Source organism: Acomys russatus, chromosome 28 (genome assembly GCF_903995435.1).
Source record: "Acomys russatus chromosome 28, mAcoRus1.1, whole genome shotgun sequence".
NCBI classification, from domain to species: Eukaryota; Metazoa; Chordata; class Mammalia; order Rodentia; family Muridae; genus Acomys; species Acomys russatus.
In genome coordinates this window covers 42,629,731-42,648,767 of record NC_067164.1, presented here as the reverse complement: position 1 = coordinate 42,648,767, position 19,037 = coordinate 42,629,731, and the positions used below count along the sequence as shown (strand labels likewise).

At 43.1% G+C, this 19,037-nt stretch overlaps 1 protein-coding gene and 1 pseudogene across 2 annotated transcripts in view; both read right to left on the bottom strand.

The window, feature by feature from the left end:
* The window catches only part of Mtf2 (metal response element binding transcription factor 2), a 32,582-nt gene that overhangs the window by 8,294 nt on the left and 5,251 nt on the right, over window positions 1-19,037 (bottom strand). For both annotated transcript variants that reach the window (XM_051170219.1, XM_051170220.1), the window contains exons 5-9: window positions 14,988-15,083; window positions 13,946-14,014; window positions 12,831-12,954; window positions 2,496-2,563; window positions 498-668 (exon numbers count right to left, since the gene is read on the bottom strand). In XM_051170219.1, coding sequence (XP_051026176.1) covers window positions 498-668; window positions 2,496-2,563; window positions 12,831-12,954; window positions 13,946-14,014; window positions 14,988-15,083 — 528 coding nt within the window. The remainder of the gene's footprint in view (window positions 1-497; window positions 669-2,495; window positions 2,564-12,830; window positions 12,955-13,945; window positions 14,015-14,987; window positions 15,084-19,037) is intronic.
* LOC127210463 (TSC22 domain family protein 4-like) lies at window positions 4,402-5,448 on the bottom strand (annotated as a pseudogene).

Here is a 19,037-nt window from a genome sequence, read left to right as displayed (position 1 = left end):
CCTTACGCCTCCCCTTTAAAGTACAGTGTCCCCATCTCTACTGACCCAAGGAGTTTAAAACAACATATTAACTCTAAAAGGCATCAAAATACTGTTACTTTTTATGACATATTTTCCTCACTATAATGTAATCCCATCAAGGACAAGATCAGGGGAAAAATCCGTCTTTTCATTAAATCCTCAGCACTTAGAATGTGCGGCATCTGATCAAACTGCTGAACAAATAAGAAAAGTAAATCCACAAATAAATAAAAATTGTAAATATTTTAAGTCATTTCCTTAAATCAACTGTTTATTCCTTGAAGGCCAAAATAAACAAACAAGCATCTAGCATTACCTTTTCTAAAAAGAAGGTTATAGGCTGGGATGGATGTGGGAACTAGGCCAGGCTGCGATGCCACTTACACTTTTATATGTTCTAATGCAACCATATAACACAAACATTTAGTTACAAATAAGCTTAAAAAGAAAAAACTACAGCACAGATCAACTTTTACCTTGAATCAGATAAAGGTTTGGATGCCTTTCTGCCTTTAATTTTAAATTCATGGGATGTTCCTTCTGGTTCTTTCTCTGCTTTGAAAGCCACATTTGGTGGCACAGGAGGAACACGAATTCGCAACCCAAACAAATGCTTCTTCTTCTTTATTTCTTTCCCAGACATAAACCTAAATTTAAAAAAAAAAAAAGGGAAGAAAAAACTCAAATTTTAAAAACTGCACACACAGATGGAATACCCTAACTTACAAGTTTCAAATATAGACACTTATACATGGAAAGCTACCAGACAGACACCACAGAAGTGTTTCCTCCTGCTGACTTCCTTGATCAGGCTAAACAGTCTTTGTTTTGTTTTGTTTTTTTCGAGACGGGGTTCCTCCGTGTAGCCTTGGCTGTCCTGAACTTGCTTTGTAGACCAGGCAGGCCTCGAACTCACGGTGATCCACCAGCCCCTGCCTCCGAGTGCTGGGATTAAAAGCGTGCGCCACCACGCCCAGCTACAGACTCTTATCTGAAAGCGACAGCTACCATGGGTGGAAAGGACAGGACAACAGAGAAAACTCCCATGTTCCCTTCCTTTTGGCTTCTAATTAGTCCGAGAGGCACCTACAGTCCCAGTTCATGGGAAGCCAAGCTGGCTAGATTATTTGAATTCAGGTAATTATGGTAGACAGACTTCATTATGAAGGTAAACTGGCCTCCTAACTCAACCTCCCATGAGTTTGCCGTGACAGTATGACCCACCGTGCTGGTTCTGAACCCATAACCATAGCCAGCTTGAGCCAGTCAGTAACACCGTCTCTAATTACATGATCTCAAAAGGCAAGGAAGATTTGGTTCCAATAAACTCTATTTCAGAGTATAATTATAGTACAAAAAAACCTGACCACAAATAACTTTTTAAAAAGAGACTCTCTCTACAAGTCCAGAAATGAAACATAGGTCGGACACAGAGTTGAAAGCAATTTAGACCCAAAAAGTGTTAGTATATCTTAGGCCTCTGGAAACACACTCACCACATGGCTACCTTTGGTCTTTAGAATTTTTGTGTTCAAACATTTCCATACAACTTAACTCTACTAGAGCCGTCCTAGCCATATAAAAAGTGTTTTCCTATGGGATAAAAACCTATACCAGTCAGCTGCTCAGTTTTCCACTTTTACGCACCTCTAAAAATGTGTAACTCAGGGGCTGGAGAGAAGGCTCAGGTTAAGGACATCTTCCAGAGGTCCTGAGTTCAATTCCCAGCAACCACCCAGCTCAAACAATATTTTTATCAGCACAATTACTCAATCACCTTATGCTTTTTCAAGCTAATTGAAAGATCTAGTTACAAATAATTAAAAATAGCAGTAAGGAAAAACTGTCAAGTTCAAAACAGCACCTTGTCAAAACCAAAAATGTTATAATACAATGTAACAGTCTGAGAGTTGTATACATGCATTTGTAAAAATCTCTGTCCTTTTGAAAATATTTTCAAGAAATGCAGACATGTTGGTTTTAAAGAAGGGAGAGTCATCCATAAAAGAATATTATATTTCATGAAAGAAGCATCAAGGACAACTCAGATCAATACTACTTGCTGACCCACCAGCTAACAAGATTTCACTTTCTATTTCACAGTGCAGAGCTAAGTTATTACTGAACGCTTCTCCAATAGATTAAAGCCACCCCAATCAGGGTACTAATATCCCTCCCCATCTCCCCCCAATTCTCAGAAGGATTACTCTTTCCTTCTCCAGCCTTCTAGAATCCCTGCTTCCCTCTGACCAAAACAGGACAGGACATTAAAACACGTGCTTCTTCCGTCCATACGCACACCCACAGTAAAACACGAAAAAGGCCATCTGCCTCTTCCGTGCATATGCACTCCCACGGTAAACACATAAAACGCTACCTTCCTCTTCCGTGCATGCATGCTCCCACAGTTCTTATCGCTCTCCTTCTTTACATTTACTGCCCCCCCATAGGGATATGTAAAATGATCCACTTACATGGTCTTGTAATCATTTAATGCCTCCAGAACATGCTCATATCTTTCAGATTTGGGTGTGTCTGCCAGCTGTGAAGTATCAAGAAACAATTTAACACACTATAATTTCATTTATTAAAAATATACAGGCGCTAGACAGAGCTACAGCATGCAAAGAAAAGTACACTGGCTGGTGTTCAGAAGTCCCAAACTCCATTCTTGGTCCTCACTGAATTACTGTATGACCTACCTAGTGCTTATTAACCTCTCAAGAATTACTTTCTAAGTACAAGAGAAAAGCTTAAACATTACACTAATTTTGTTAGTTCATAACATGAAATAAATGTATTTGTGGAGCAACTGTATGCTATAACCACTACAAAGCTGACATATTAGGGTTATATTCAACTTTTTATTGCTCTGTGACCTAGGGAAACAATACCTCTAATACTCTACAATTACAATTACTGTGAAACTGGAAGGGTTATTTTCACAACTGTACACTTTAGTTGGTCCAATTAGCTTGGCATTTTTCAACTTCACAAATCATTTTTTTTTAAGACAATATAGAACACAGCTGCTCTGACAAGAGATCATACCCAACGACACTCTAGCTCTATGTGACACAACACTTACATCTGGCAAGTAAAACTTACTTTTACAAGACAGTGTTTCTCTGCGTAGCCTTGGCTGTCCTGGAACTCATTCTAAGTGCTGGGATCAAACGTGTGCCCCACCACCGACCAGTGGACATGTAGATTTTAACAGTGGTTTGTGGGTGGGCTATGAAGGTGGCGCACACCTTTAATCCCAGTACCTGGGAGGCAGAAGCAGGTGGTTCTCTATGAATTTGAGGCTAGTCTGGCGTACATACAGAGTGAGTTCCCACGACTAGGCAGAGAAATCCTATCTCAAACAAACAAGCAAACAAACAAACATGTATCTGTGTGTGCCTGTGTGTGTGTGTGTGTGTATGTGTGTGTGACTTTACATTAAAGCCACAAGTATTTAAAATACCATAGTTGGCTTTTAAGTTTATAATAGCATGTTCCTTACCAGTTAAAAATTCCCCACAGGTTGGGTGAATAAACCAAGTATATTCAAAAGACAAGTCTAACTGCCAAGCACCTTACAGCCTGCAGGCCATACAAGGGTACAATGAACTGCTCACATTCTTCTGGTTACAAAGCACATGAGGCCCTGGAATCAAGAATTATTCTTTCAACACTTCTGGTGCCAAAGCCGGCTGAGGGAGTTTTGAGGCATGAATACAGGCACACACCTTTAATCCCAACACTCTGAGTTCAAGGCCAGTCAGGTCCACATAGTAAGTTCCTAGACAGCCAGGGATAACAAGCAAAAAAAAAAAAAAAAAAAGAGCACATGCTCTCAGACAGAATTTCTAATTAAGGAAGAATGAATAAGCAGGCTTTGAATTTTTTTTTCAAGTTTCTTCAGAATTTTTAAATTATAGTTGTTATTTTAACAGCAACCTGAATCCCAGAAGTTGAAGATACTGTCCATACACCCCCTCCCCTAGGCAGAGGAGAGGAAGGAAGGTGGGATGGGGCTGAGGCGTGCCAGGAAACCTCCAAACCTTTCTAGGCCATGTACTGCTGAGGGGCTCTCCTGAACACTGGTGCCTAGGGAAAGAGGTGGGGCTGGATTCGTTCGTGGATAAGGGGCTCTAGATAAACACCCCCTCCTGGGTTCTTTCTCTTCTGGCAAGGCCTGGGGACTCTGGGGAGACCCGGTGGGAAGGGGCAGGCCAATACTGAGCCTTTAACTCCCATCCCGGGGCTTTGTGGTTGAGTGTGGGCATTGAAGCTACATAGGAAGAGGGGGCAAGCCGCTGGCACAAGGCAGAGCATCCGGTGGCAGCCCCCCAAAGACACACTGTGAGGGAAAGGAGGCTCAGATGGAAGGCCTCAGATTGGATGCAGAGGGCCGAGCCGTGGGAGCCCCAAGGATGGCAGCTGGGCCAGCTGCTCCGGGCTGGGCACAGCACGCAGCAACCCACTCTGCTGCTCCAAGGCAGCGTTCCATTCTGCCATCTTCAGCACCTCCACCTCTTCTCGCATGGCAAACACGAGGTGTGACTTCACCAAGTCCGTGGCTTGTTCAATCTTGTTGTCAATGCCAACCAAGCTTCTGGAACCACTATCATCATCCCTGTCCAGGTGACCACTGATGGCCAACAGGGAACAAGCCAGGCTGAGGCTCTGGGCTGCTGCGGCTCCAAGGGGGTCTGGAGACTTGTGCACCCGGCTGGCGTCAAAGTAGAGGCCGGGGAGTTGGGGCGGGAGTCGATCTGGAGCAACGAATTCCATCCTCAGCCGAACTGCGCCATCTCTTCTCCGTGACAGTGGAGGGGTTCCGGCTGCTGCTGAACCCCCCCAGACTCCACTTCGACCCTCAGAGCAGGCAGGGGCTGAGCATACATATCTCCAGTCCCTGGCCCTGGGGGGCACGCCTGGGGAAGAGAGGCTGACAGCGGGGGTGTCTCCGCCTTGGCCTTGCCAGATCCTGCCAGCTGGCCCAGCCCCCCTGTGAAGGAGCAGGCCTGTGGTCCAGGAGAAGTGGGGGATGGGAGGAGCCAAGACATGGATGTGGGGTAGGGGTGCTTATGCCCAAGACAGCAAGCTCCAACCTAGAATCCAATGATCTGCCTCCAGTACCTCCTGAGGCGCCCCTCAATTTCCTCCAGGAGCCGGTCGAAGCTTGGGGGTTCCAGGTCTTTCTCGTAAAACTCCACACACGTCCACTGGTGTCCACCGGCCTCTACAATAAAGCTCTCCCAAGCCTTGGGGCAGCTTCACCACTCGGGGTCAGGGTTGGGCTCCCCATTGGGGTGGCGGGGCGGGGGCCCAGAGAGAGCCTGTGGGGTAGGGGAGTCCGAAGCCCCTGGGCTTCCTGGGCCCTCACAGTCCGTGGCTGGTGATCTGAAAACAACTTTTCTTCTTACCATCACTCATGGTCCCTGGGGCTCTGGACTGGGCTCAGGTTGGGGGAAGGACTGGGCTCCTGGAGAGGGGCTCAGGCACCTCTGGAACAAGGGGGCCACATGGCAGGGACATGGGGGCCCCTGGGTCCGACACGGCAGGAGGGCCTTGTGGGAACTTGGGGTGCCTGGTTAGTGACTGAAGTGCAGGGGAGAAGTGAGGGCAGGGGGTGGGGGGGGGGGGAGAGGCAGAGGCAGGTTTTTCCTGCTGCTTGTCACTGCTGCCAAAACCCCAGAGCTGAGCTTGCAAACTCTCTCGGGGCTCGGAGAGGAGGTGGGGAGGGCTGGGGCAACCATGACGGAACCTAGGCCTGAGTCAATACTCCACCAGTCTTCCCTGTTGCTAGGGAGGGTGATTTTGAAAGTTTTAAGAAAATAATTAAGCCCTAGGTCTAATTCAACCTCTCTTATCAAGACTATAATCTTTTCTTTTCCTTTTTCCTTCTTTCTTTCTTCCTTTCTTTTTTTTTTTTTTTTTTAGACAGTTTCTCTGTGTTGGCCTTGGCTGTCCTGGCTTTGTAGACCCCTCGAACTCACAGCGATCCACCTGCCTCTGCCTCCCAAGTGCTGGGATAAAGGTGTGGGCCATCACCGGCAGGCAAGACTACAATCTTTTTAACAAAAGACTCAGCTATCCACTCAGCAGAAGCAGGCAGTTTTTTAACAGGACAGTAAAATTTTGAGAGATGGGTTGCAGAGAAAGAACTCGGGTAAAGATGGAAGAAGCCAGAATATGAGAAGAAACCAGTAGATTAGAGCAGATTGCTGAGTTAGTTTGAGGCTGAGCAGAACAATTCTGGGCTAGAGAGAAACCCGATTAAATAAATCAACTGGGCCAGGCATTTAATCCTAGCATTCTGGAGGCGGAGGTTTATGAGTTCAAGGACAGCCTGGTCTACAAAGGGAAGCAGGGATAGCCAAGGCCACACAACGAAACCCAGGCTTAATGGGGGGGGGGGGGGCAGTAAAAATAAATCGGCTGGAAGAAGAGTTTGAGCTAGACCAGCTGAGCTGAATTAGCCAGCCCAGAACTCAGAAAGAACAAATAAGGGTGAGCTCATTAAGCAGTAAGTCTCCGGGTTGGAGAAGTGGCTTGGCGGTTAAGAGCATTGAATGCTCTTCCAGAGGACAGATGTTCAATTCCCAGCACCCTCGTGGCAGCTCACAACTGTAACGTGTTCCAGAGGCTCTGACACCCTCATGCAGACATAATACATGTACTCAAAACACCAATGTGCATAAAAAGGACAATAAAGTATTTAGAAAAAAAGCAGTAAGTGTCAGAGGCTGAACACTTTCTAGGCCTAGGCTGGATTGTATGGAGGCTAGAAGCTTCCAGGACTAGGCCCAGGTTAGCAGGAGAAGACAACTGAGCCAGGACAATAACAGATACTTTTATACTTATCAGGTAAGTTATAATCAAATCAATAATCTCTCTTATAGATCTGTAGTACTGTGCTTAATTTTAAAAGCAAAAAGCAGGGTGTAGTGGCACAAGTTTTAATCCCATCACTTGGAAGACAGAGGCAGAGGCAGGTGGATCTCTGTGAGTTTGAGGCCAAACTGGTCTTCATATTAAGTTCCAGGATAGCCAAAGAGGTATAGTGAGACACCTTCTGGAAACAAAACAAAACAAAAATTGTCAGGCGTGGTGGCGCACGCCTTTAATCCTAGCACTTGGGAGGAAGAAACAGGCGGATCTCTGTGAGTTCCAGGACAGCCAGACTGTTATACAGAGAAACCTTGTCTCAAGGGGAGAGAGAGAGGGGGGAAAAAAAGAGAGATCCTGATCAATATTCAACGTTGCCCTCTCCTTTGCAGTACTAAAGAAAAGGCCAAGCGCCTCATGCAAGCGCTTTATCAGTGAGGCATATCCCAAGTCCCCTCCCCTCTCTTTACTTTCTTCTCTTTCTGAGCTGGAGGTTCACATATCCCAGGCTGGACCTGCTAGGTAGCTAAGGATGACATCCAACTTCCTCCCTTTCCTTGTCTGTTCCCTAAGTACTGGATTGCAGGCGTCTGTCTGGATGTATCTGTGCTGAGACTAACCCAGGGCCTCATGCAGTATCTACAAACCCCTATAATTTATTTTATATTTGGGGTGTGAGGAAAGACAGAGTTTTGCTTTATAGCCCAACTGGTCCCAAACTTGTAACAATGGGTGTGTACAACCATCTTACCATTTTACCTTGGTGAGTCTCATTAAACTGCTTAGGCAGGCTATGAACTTGTAACCCCACTGCAACAGCTTTCTTAGTAGCTAGGACTCCAGCACTATGTCACTACGCTAGGCATAATTTTTACTTTATTTTCTTGAAGATAAAAATTTACTAGGTAGCCCTGGCTGGCCTAGAATTCCCTATGTAGATCAGGCTGGAATCAAAGTCACAGTGTTTTGCCTCCCTCTGCCTTCCAAATGCTGTGATCAAAGATGTGTGCTAATTTCTGTTTTGAGTTCAAACTTTCAGATATTTTCTCTTGATCCCAAAATCTTTCCAAAGACAAAATTAGTCCTTTGGCCTCTTTTGCAAACTCCATCAAGATTTTCCAAACTAGTTTTCTCACTGTTTTGCAAGTGAGTTAAGTTACTTCTTTTTACTTTTGAAAATTACAGTATTGGAACATGGTAGTGCACACCTTTTTTTTTTTTTTTTTTTTCCCTAAAACTGTGTAGCCCAGGCTGGCCTCGAACTCGTGATCCTCCTGCCTCTGCCTCCTTCAGCAAATCCTACCGGCGTGTGCCACCACTACCGGCGGTAGTGCATACCTTTAATCCAGCACTCAAGAGGCAGAGGAAGATGGATCTCTGAGTTTGAGGTTAGCCTGGTCTATAGAGTGAGTTCCAGGATACCTGGACTACACTGAGAAACCCTGGCTCAAAAAGAAGGCAGGCAGGCAGGCAGACAAAGACAGGCAGGCAGGCAGGCAGGCAGGCAGACAAAGACAGGCAGACAGGCAGGCAGGCAGGCAGACAGGCAGACAGGCAGGCAGGCAGGCAGACAGGCAGACAGGCAGGCAGGCAGGCAGACAGGCAGACAGGCAGGCAGGCAGGCAGGCAGACAAAGACAGGCAGGCAGGCAGGCAGACAAAGACAGGCAGACAGGCAGGCAGGCAGGCAGGCAGGCAGACAGACAGGCAGACAGGCAGGCAGGCAAGCAGGCAAACAGACAGGCAGACAGACAGGCAGACAGGCAGGCAGGCAAACAGACAGGCAGGCAGGCAGGCAGGCAGGCAGACAGGCAGACAGGCAGACGAAGAAAAAAAGGAGAATGACAAAGGAGAGAGGGAGGAGAGGGAATGACAGTGAATTGTTTCGGTGCCTATTCCCCATGGTTTCCTTTACACACTCTACTTTACTTTGCATCTTTTACCTCATGTAAGAGGGTGAAAAGTTCCCGTTGTGAGTTGCAGAGTGAAGTGCAGCTATGAAGGTATAGACTGGACTGTCTGTGTAAGAACTTTGTGACATGCTGGCCTTCTAGGAAGGTATAGACTGTCGTCTGTGTAAGAACTTTGTGACATGCTGGCCTTCTAGGAAGGTATAGACTGGACTGTCTGTGTAAGAACTTTGTGACATGCTGGCCTTCTAGGAAGGTATAGACTGTCGTCTGTGTAAGAACTTTGTGACATGCTGGCCTTCTAGGAAGGTATAGACTGGACTGTCTGTGTAAGAACTTTGTGACATGCTGGCCTTCTAGGAAGGTATAGACTGTCGTCTGTGTAAGAACTTTGTGACATGCTGGCCTTCTAGGAAGGTATAGACTGTCGTCTGTGTAAGAACTTTGTTACATGCTGGCCTTCTAGGAAGGTATAGACTGGACTGTCTGTGTAAGAACTTTGTGACATGCTGGCCTTCTAGGAAGGTATAGACTGTCGTCTGTGTAAGAACTTTGTGACATGCTGGCCTTCTATCTGATCGAAAGGCTTAAGCAAGCGTATCACCAACACACAGCTACATTTTGTTGTTTGTTTTTGAGACAAGATCCAGAATGCCTTTGTGAAATTATAATCTTCCTGCATCAGCCTGAATACTTAGAATATAAATCTGCAATCACATGCCCAGATCACACTACATTTGGCTTCGGGTTTATGTATTTCTATACAAATGTAAATGATATTATTTACCGTATTTTTCCGACTATAAGACACACCTGACTATAAGACACATCCAGTAAAAAAAAAAAAAAAAAAAAAAAAAAAAAAAAAACAGCAATCTGACCATAAGGCACACCCTAATCCCCTCCTTTGGGGGAGGAGAGGAGACTGTGTCTTATGGTCTGAAAAATACAGTAAAATCTAACTCTTCCTTTAATAAAAATATAGCCTTTAACACATACAAGGTGCTGCTGTTACTCAGACTTGTTCAATTACACCCCATGACCTCCAGCCATCTTCCCAGCACAGCATCTGTGAGCGCCCACCATCTTTCTACTCAAAAGGCAGGCAGCTGTTCTCAGAAATTGAGCTATTTTAAGACTTAAAATCACAGTAGTAATCAAAAACAACTGATAGCAGGCCAGGTGCAGAGTATATTAGTGTCTTATGTTAACCCCAAGCAATCTAAGAGGGACACTTCAGCTAAAAACATTAAAAGAAACATTTACTGTGATGCCAAATTTTTTCTTTCTTTTTATTATTATAGTTCTTTTTTAAACATAAACATTTATATTATTACACATAAATAAACTAAACTACACACAGCAGGAAGAACCATGGGACAACCCTGAGTTATAAACCTTACATTCATAGCGACTTGTCTACTTGTATTTGGCAAACTTGAATTAAACATCTTTCTATATAGTTGAGTCTAAAATTCTGAATGAAAATCAATATCATATCTCATCTCTATTAACTTAAAACATCTATCTGGATCTAAAAACACCTTAACCCCTAACCAACTAAGCTTAACTATAAGACTAAACTATCTGGTCTTCAACCTCGTCAGAGACTTGAGAAGGCTGTGGTCTCAAATTTAATAGTTACATTAAGTATTTTTATTGTCCTGAAGGAAAATTTTCAAAACATAGGGCTATTTAAAAGTACACTCACTACATAAGACAGTTCCAAAGATGGACAAAACCATGTGAGGAAACATAACACTATCCATTATCAAGCAAGGACTATAGACCTGTCACTGAGCAGGTGGGAAGCACAGCAGGAAGACCAGGCTGAGCTGCTCAACACAGAAAGTTACAGGCAATCTAGGGCTATGCAGTGAGGCTCTATCCAAAAGAAATAAACAAAACTTCTAAATGCTATCGTTATTGGGGCCTTCTTAGCCATATATAAAATGTTTTTCTATGGTATAAAAACCTATACTTGTCAGTTGCTCAAAATGTTTTTCCACTTTTATGCACCTTTAAGAATGTGTAACTGGGGGTGGAGAGATGGCTCAGGGGTTCAGAGCACTGGCTGCTCCTCCAGAGGTCCTGAGTTCAGTTCCCAGGAACCACATGGTGGCTCTTGACCATCTATAATGTGATCTGATGCCCTCTTCTGACCTGCAGGTGAACATGCAGACAGAGCACTGTATACATAATAATAAATAAATCTTTAATTAAAAAAAAAAAGCCATCATTATCTTCTGACATAGTTATAAAAAGTCTGAAAACAGGCCAGTGGCACACATCTTTAATCCCAGCATTGAGGCAACCCTGGCGTGTGTGTGTGTGTGTGTGTGTGTGTGTGTGTGTGTGTGTGTGTGTGTGTGTGTACACACACACACACACACACACACACACACATACATATATTTGAGTTCCAGAACAGCCAAGGCTACCTGTCTCAAAAAAACAACCAACAATGGTATAGGTCTGATTTTATACAGCTGGGGTACCAATTAAGTGTGTACATTGTGCTGTCTCTGGTGCTTCATAAAACTGTAAAGCGCTATCATGTCTTTGGTGCCCTATTTAATATTACTCCTAGCACCAATGCTACACACACAGAAAATCTCCCTAAATTTCCAATCAGGTAACACAATTTTACAATATTACATGTATAACTACAATAAATACAGTCCCCTATATTATAAACAACTATTTTATTTTATTTTATTCTATTTTATTTTAGTTTTAGTTTTTCAAGACAGGGTTTTTCTGAGTAGCCTTGGCTGTCCTTCACTCACTTTGTAGACCAGGCTAGCCTCAAACTCACAGCAATCCACCTGCCTCTATACCACCATGCCCAGCCACATTTAACATTTTTTATTTATTGTATCTGCATGTGTGTATGATGTGCACATACAAGTCATAAATAATTTATGTAATCAGCTCTCACTCCCATATTTATATGGTTACAAAGCTCACACTCAGGTGTGGCAAGCACCTTGCCCACTGAGTGAGCCCACCAACAATCTGTACCTCTGTAAAAGTGGGCAACCAGTGGACTTAACTTCCACCTCGTGCTTCTTATAGCTCCAAATATTTACGAATATATATTGTTGGTACCTGTAGCACAGGCTGGCTCCCCACTGCGGTCTCCCTCAGCAAGGACTGCAGGTATGATACACCCACCCAGTCCCATGTTCCTTGTTAAAGCTCTTTGTAGAACCAGCACAGACCCTCTCTAAACAGCCATCACAAGTCACTCTATACATGATGATTCTAATACTGACTGTTCCCAGCATTGCTAGACATCAGGTATGTAAGTAAAGCCAAGGGTGGCGGTGCACGCCTTTAATCCCAGCACTCAGGGAGGCAGAGTTCAAGACCAGCCTGGTCAACAAAGCGAGTCCAGGACAGCCAAGGCTACACAGAGAAATTCTGTCTTGAAAAGCAAAAAATAGGGCTGGAGAGATGGCTCACAGGTTAAGAGCACTGGCTGCTCCTCCAAAGGTCCTGAGTTCAATTCCCAGCAACCACTTGGTGGTTCACAACCATTTGTAATGTGATCTGATGCCCTCCTTCTGGCCTGCAGATATACACGCAGGTAGAACACTGTATAATTAACTAACTAATTAATTAATAAGAAAAGCAAAAATAAATAAATAAAAAGTAAGATGTTTTTAAAAGGAAAATATTGGTTGTGTCTCTAAGGCTTTCTATAGAAAACGGAAAAAGGAAGAGAAATTATACATAGTATACCTAATAAAAAGTATTTTTCTAACAGGTCTAACCTTACAATGACTATGACTTCAGAATATGGAAGAATTAAATAATGTTTCCACCATGTGTTAAGTTTTCCAAAACAAGAAAATAAGACAGTGATAGTTGTGATAAACTGATTTCTCTCACAAAACTAAAAACAAAAACCCCAAAAATGAAACTTTAGTTGTCTGACTTATTCATGTGTCTTCTTTGTTTTCCACAAAAACAAAACAAAACAAAGACATCAAGGAGCTCTGAGGCCACCTACCTCTCCAGGGTGCAATCTATCCCAGTTTTCATTAATGTATGTCATAAGCTCAAGTTCAGAATCAAAGTACTTCTTCTTGTGAATAACACTTAGGTTGTAAAGGCATAGGTGTGCTATATCTACCCTGAAATCCAAAAATAATCAAAATATGCGAAAACAGTGTTTTTGATTATTGTTAAGAAACCACTTTCTTTATAAAACTAGTATACCAAAACCAAAGTGACATACTTAGGTGGACAGGAGGTTAATAACCTAAATCACAGCCACAATAAAATAAACTGTTACATTTGAAGAAACTGGAAAACACTTGCTTAACTTATGTGGAACAATTATAAACTCTTACATTACTCAAACTGCTTCATTGTAAAAAGATCTGGCTACAGGGGAAATGATTAATAACTAAGATCTTTGTGTCCAGTGCAAAGCAGACTGTACATGCCTGTGCCATCTGAATGAGTTAAGGCATCACCTGTTCTTAAATATGTAAAGCACAATAAAATTCTGTATTTTTTTTTTCAAAAAATCGTAAAATATATACACATTTTATTACATCTCCAAAATCCCACATGTTCAGTAAATTACTACATCAAAGCATAAGCTGTCATAATATTTTACCTACTTCTCCAAAGGCATAAAAAAGCTCAAACACAAAAGAACTTAAGAGTATAGAGGACAGCAACAGTAACATCTAACCCTAGGTAATGGACAGCAACAGTAACATCTAACCCTCTGTAATGGACAGCAACAGTAACATCTAACCCTCTGTAATGGACAGCAACAGTAACATCTAACCCTCTGTAATGGACAGCAACAGTAACATCTAACCCTCTGTAATGGACAGCAACAGTAACACCTAACCCTCTGTAATGGACAGCAACAGTAACATCTAACCCTCTGTAATGGACAGCAACAGTAACATCTAACCCTCTGTAATGGACAGCAACAGTAACATCTAACCCTCTGTAATGGACAGCCTATCACATCAACAGGAAAGAGGACAATCCTGTTGAGTGAGGCACTAGCCCTGAGGATTACTAAAAAAATGAAAACCAGGTATAGAGAACAAAATGTTATTACATTCCATATGGAAGGTTTTACATGATGTGCTTACTTACCACTGTAATGGCAGACGTTTGAGGTATTCTGGTCCAGAACTGCAGACAGAGCAAATAAATGTATAAAACCTAAAAATAATGCAGCAAACAAAAAATAAACTATTACACTGAGTATTCAAACTAGTTTAGCCATTACAGCCAACACAACAAATGAAATAAGATTTTATAACGTAAGGATTAACACAGAAACCAAAATCCAATTTCAATTATGACACGAACAACCAATGATGGTTAAAACTATCTGAGAGCAAGGGATAATACCTTTATCAATTCAAGAATTCTGAGGTTCACACGGATTCACCAATATTCATACTAATAACTTATGTGTACCAAAATATTTCATGGCTACTTTTATAAACAGTTTCACTCAATGTTCAAAATAACTTGTAAAATAAGCTCAAAAGCAAATCCAGGCCAAAAAGACAGTTGTTCTTACATAAACCAAGATTTAAGCAGAGAGATCAGTAAGCCATCTCCAACTTTGCCCTTGGAGCTCGCCATCCCGTCCTAACACCCTGACACAGAAAGCCCACTAGGCCTGCTTTCACAAGCTTTCAAACTTAATACACAAATGGTTTTTTTAAACAGGATCCTATAGCCTTTCCCAGTTCTCAAACATAGGATTCCTTTGGGGTTTTTGAAAGGAAGGTATGGATGAGAATAGTTTTGAGAACTGTGGGGAGAGAGCAACAAATATAATCACTGAGACAACACTTAAGAGCTTTCTCAAATAATATTCTTTTATTGTTGTTTTGGGGCAGGGTTTCTCTGTGTAGCCTTGGCTGTCCAGGACTCACTTTGTAGACCAGGCTGGCCTTGCCTGCCTCTGCCTCTGCTGGGATTACAGGCGTGCACCACCATGCCCAACCCTCAAATAATATTCAAAAGCATATAAAAACATATGTAAAGCATGTTTACTACTCAGTATTTTCCCTCTGAGTTGATCCCTTTAACACATCATTGTCAAAATTGTTTTTGGAAATCTGTACTACAAAATAACCCCAATGACAAACAGCCGTTAGAATTCAAGCACGCTTCTTACCTATCTCCAAACAGCATTGGCTTCTGAAGGCATTGCACACAGGCCTCATGAAACCACTGCTTACATTTGCAGCACTGTAGCATCTTTAAGTACCAGCTACCAAAAAAAAATTTTGAAGTTAATACTTTTTAAAACATACATCATTATACAGTCCAAGGCTGGCTTCCAACTCACAGTCCTCAGGGCCTCTCCAGGCTGGGACTGCAGGTGTGCACAGTCATCATCACGCTGCCTTGCTGCTGACCCACGAGACACAGAGTCTTTTTTTTAAAAACATAACCAATACATCTCTGATAAAAGTATTACAATTCTGCTATACTTAGTTATTAGCATTTCTTCCCAAAAAGATTTGTAATATCAATTGTTTTATCCTTTCTCTTCTATTATGAAATTTTAGATGCTCTTTAATCATAACATTTTCAGGCAATAATGTCTTTGATCTCTCAAATTACAAGATTAGAGGATATTTGCTTTTTTTAAGTGAGGTCTAATCCAGGTCGTTACACACTCTATCAACGAGCATTTATTTTGCTTGTTGTTTTTCTTTGGTTTTTGCTTGCTTGTCTGTTTGAAACAGGGTCTCACACATCCCAGGCTAGCCTCAAACTGAAGATGACCTCAAAACCAGGTTCCTCCTACCTCCCTAGTACTTAGATTAACTACTTCCCCCATCATGAGGGTCCTGGGGTTATCAGGTCCAGGGTTTCAGGCTTGCTAAGCACACACTCTGAAAGCTGAGCTGCATTATCAGGCCTCTATTCAGTTTTTTGTGTCTCTTTCTGAAACTGGCCTTAAAGAGAGAGAGAGAGAGTGTGTGTGTGTGTGTGTGGGAGAGAGAGAGAGAGAGAGAGAGAGAGAGAGAGAGAGAGAGAGAGAGAGAGAGAGAGAGAGATATCAAGACAGTTTCAGCTGGGCATGGTAGCAGATGCCTTTAATCCCAGCAATCTGGAGGCAAAGGCAGGGATCTCTGTGAGTTCCAGGCCAGCCTGGTCTACACAGCGAGTCCAGGACAGCCAAGGCTAGCTACTATACAGAGAAACTGTGTCTGGAAAAAACAAAACTCAAGTCACAATAGGGTTTCTCTATATAACAAACCCGGGCTATTCTGGACACTTTATAGACCAGGGGGCCTCAAACTCACAAAGATCCACCCAACTGTTTAAATACACACACATACACACACACACACACACACACACACACACACACACACACACACCACACACACACACACACACACTGGCTTGGGTCCTTACTACTGCACAAGTGAGCCTCAAACTCCAATGCCAGGCAAGTGGTTCTCAACTTGCGGGTCATGACCCCTTGGGAATCAAATGGCCCTTTCACAGGGGTTGCCTAGGACCATCAGAAATATCAGATATTCATGTCATGATTCGTAATTTAGCAAAATTAGTTATGAAATAACAACAAAAATAATTTTACAGTTGGGGGGTCAGCACAACATGAAAAGAGTGCTAAAAGGTTGCAACGTGAGGAAGGTTGGGAACCACTGCACTAGAATGAGGCCACCAGAGGAACTACACGTACAGACATGTGCCACCAGGCCTGACTCTAAGAGACCAACTTAAGAACAAGTATTTGTAATGTACGTGTGGGTGCCTGCTTCTGAGCATGCTTCGTGTGCACGCAGCGCGTTGCTGATGCGAGCAGAGCCCAGGCGCCCCAGAACTGGAACAGGGCAGCTGTGCGATGCCAGCGGGTGCTGGAGCAATACGTCTGTTGCAGGAGCAGCATGCACCCTGAGTCACCACGCCACCTCGCTGGGCCCCTTCTTTGTTTGGTTTAGGGTTTTTTGAGACAGGGTTTCTCTGTGTAGATTGGCTGTCCTGGACTAGCTTTGTAGAGGAGGCTGGCCTGGAACTCACCCTGAATTCCAGGACAGCCAGGGCTGTTATACAAAGAAACCCTGTCTCGAAAAAGAAAACTATAGAACTGACACGGCTGAAAGCTGCCAAAACTGAGCCTTCATCGCAGGATGTGCCCTTCTCCCTAAACTGTCCTGACACAATGATATCCTGACTTGAAAGCAGTAAGACATTTACAAGTGTCTTTCTGCCCAGCAACTGGTTGTGCAAGCAGAGTCAAAACGACTGCACACTACAATGACCATGATTACTAGGTATAGTAGCTAGTCTTTTAAACTCAGAAGCTTAAAGTATCTACAATATCAGACACAGTTCCCATGCTTATGATTTAAAAATAATCACTGCCTCAAAAAATAGCATAGGCACTGGGGGGGGGGACTTGGGGGGGTGAGCATAGGCTAGGCACACCCTTAATCCCAGGGAGGCAGAGGCAAGTAGATCTGTCAGTTCAAGGCCACCCTAGTCTGCATTCCCTTCTCCAGGCCAGCCAGGGCTACACATTGAGCCCCTGACTCAAACTAAAATAAAAAGAGAGAGTCACACACACAAACACACACACCTCAATCAGTAAATTGTTGCCCTTCGTGAGCATGAGGACCTGAGTTCACCTCTCCCCAAACTCTTACTCTCACCCACCACCCATCTTTACCCATTAAGAATTGCAATGGAAGGCAGGTGTAGCGGGCTGAGGGGCTGGTGGGAGGGAGGGAGAGGCACCAATGCCCCAAATAAAATAGTTTAAAGACAAGCATCAGCAAACAAATCTTGTCCAATTTTTCCAAATATTTATTTGTATTAATTATTTTTATTAAAATTATTAGTGCATCTATAAACATCTTTGCTGACAAAACTGTCAAAATTGTTTTTATGTTTGATAGAGGCACTGCTTTCATTTTTAATTGTGCTAAATAAGTTCACTAAATTACAATACTTTTTCATTATAATAAACAGAATAACAGAAAGGTTATTTATTGGCAAATACTCAGGGTTAGGTAAATAACAAAGATGAAGAGGTGGTGGTGGTGCATCTCTTTAAACCCAGCACGTGGGAAGCAAAGGCAGGCAGATCTGTGTGAGTTTGAGGTCAGCCTGGTCTATAGAATGAATTCCAGGTCAGCCGGAGTTAACACAGAGAAGCCCTGTCTCCAAAAACCTAAAAATAACCAAACAAATAACAAAGATGGATAAAACGTTATGATCTAGGACTAGAGAGATGGCTCAGAAGTTAAGAGCACTGTCTATTCCTCCAAAGATCCTGAGTTCAATTCCCAGCAATCACATGGTGGCTCACAACCATCTATAATGAGATCTGGTGCCCTCTTCTGGCCTGCAGGCACACAGGGGAGCAGAGTACTGTATGTATAAATAAATAAATCTAAAAAGAAAACCAAAACTATATGATCTAAGCAAAGATATAATGTTAACTAGGATGGCCAAGATCAAATGATTATCTTTCACAGTCTTTCTGGATGGTAAGTAATGATCATTGGTGGCTGCTGCGGCACTGGGGTCTAAATGTTAAAAGGCAGTCATGAACCCATACAGAAGCTTAAGCGACCTGGTTGTCTATGTGAGATGGCTCACTGCCCTGCAGGGCCTGAGCTCTGTCTCCAACACCCATACCAGGGAGCTCACAACTGCCAGAAACCAAGGTCCAGGGCATCCAAGTCCTCTGGGTTCTGTAAGTACTGCACTCATGTGTACACTATCCACATACACAAACCCATACATACATAATTTAAACTAAAATATAAAATCCTTTAAATTAGCATAAAATACCCAATACCGCTTTCTACTACCTGCATATTATATTTCTTCAGTAAAATAATTAGAAAAAATTAAATGGCAGTTCTGAAAATTACATGTAATAAGTCTCCCAAAAAAGCCCCACCTGGACTCTATCATTTGACTAAAATCTGGCTCTTGATTACTCAGTCAAATAATAGTAAATGTATACCACTTTTCAAATGTGTGAGCAGGTTAAATATGACTCCCAGTGAACTGAGTGGCGAAGTGGGTCTACAGCACTCATTTCCCTCTATAGTTTAATGGCAAAAAAGGTGAAGGGGAGGAGAGGGAGGAGAGGGAGGAGGAGGGGGAGGAGAGGGAGAAGAGGGATAGGGAGGGGGAGGGGGAGGGGAGGAGGGGAGGAGAGGGAGGAGGA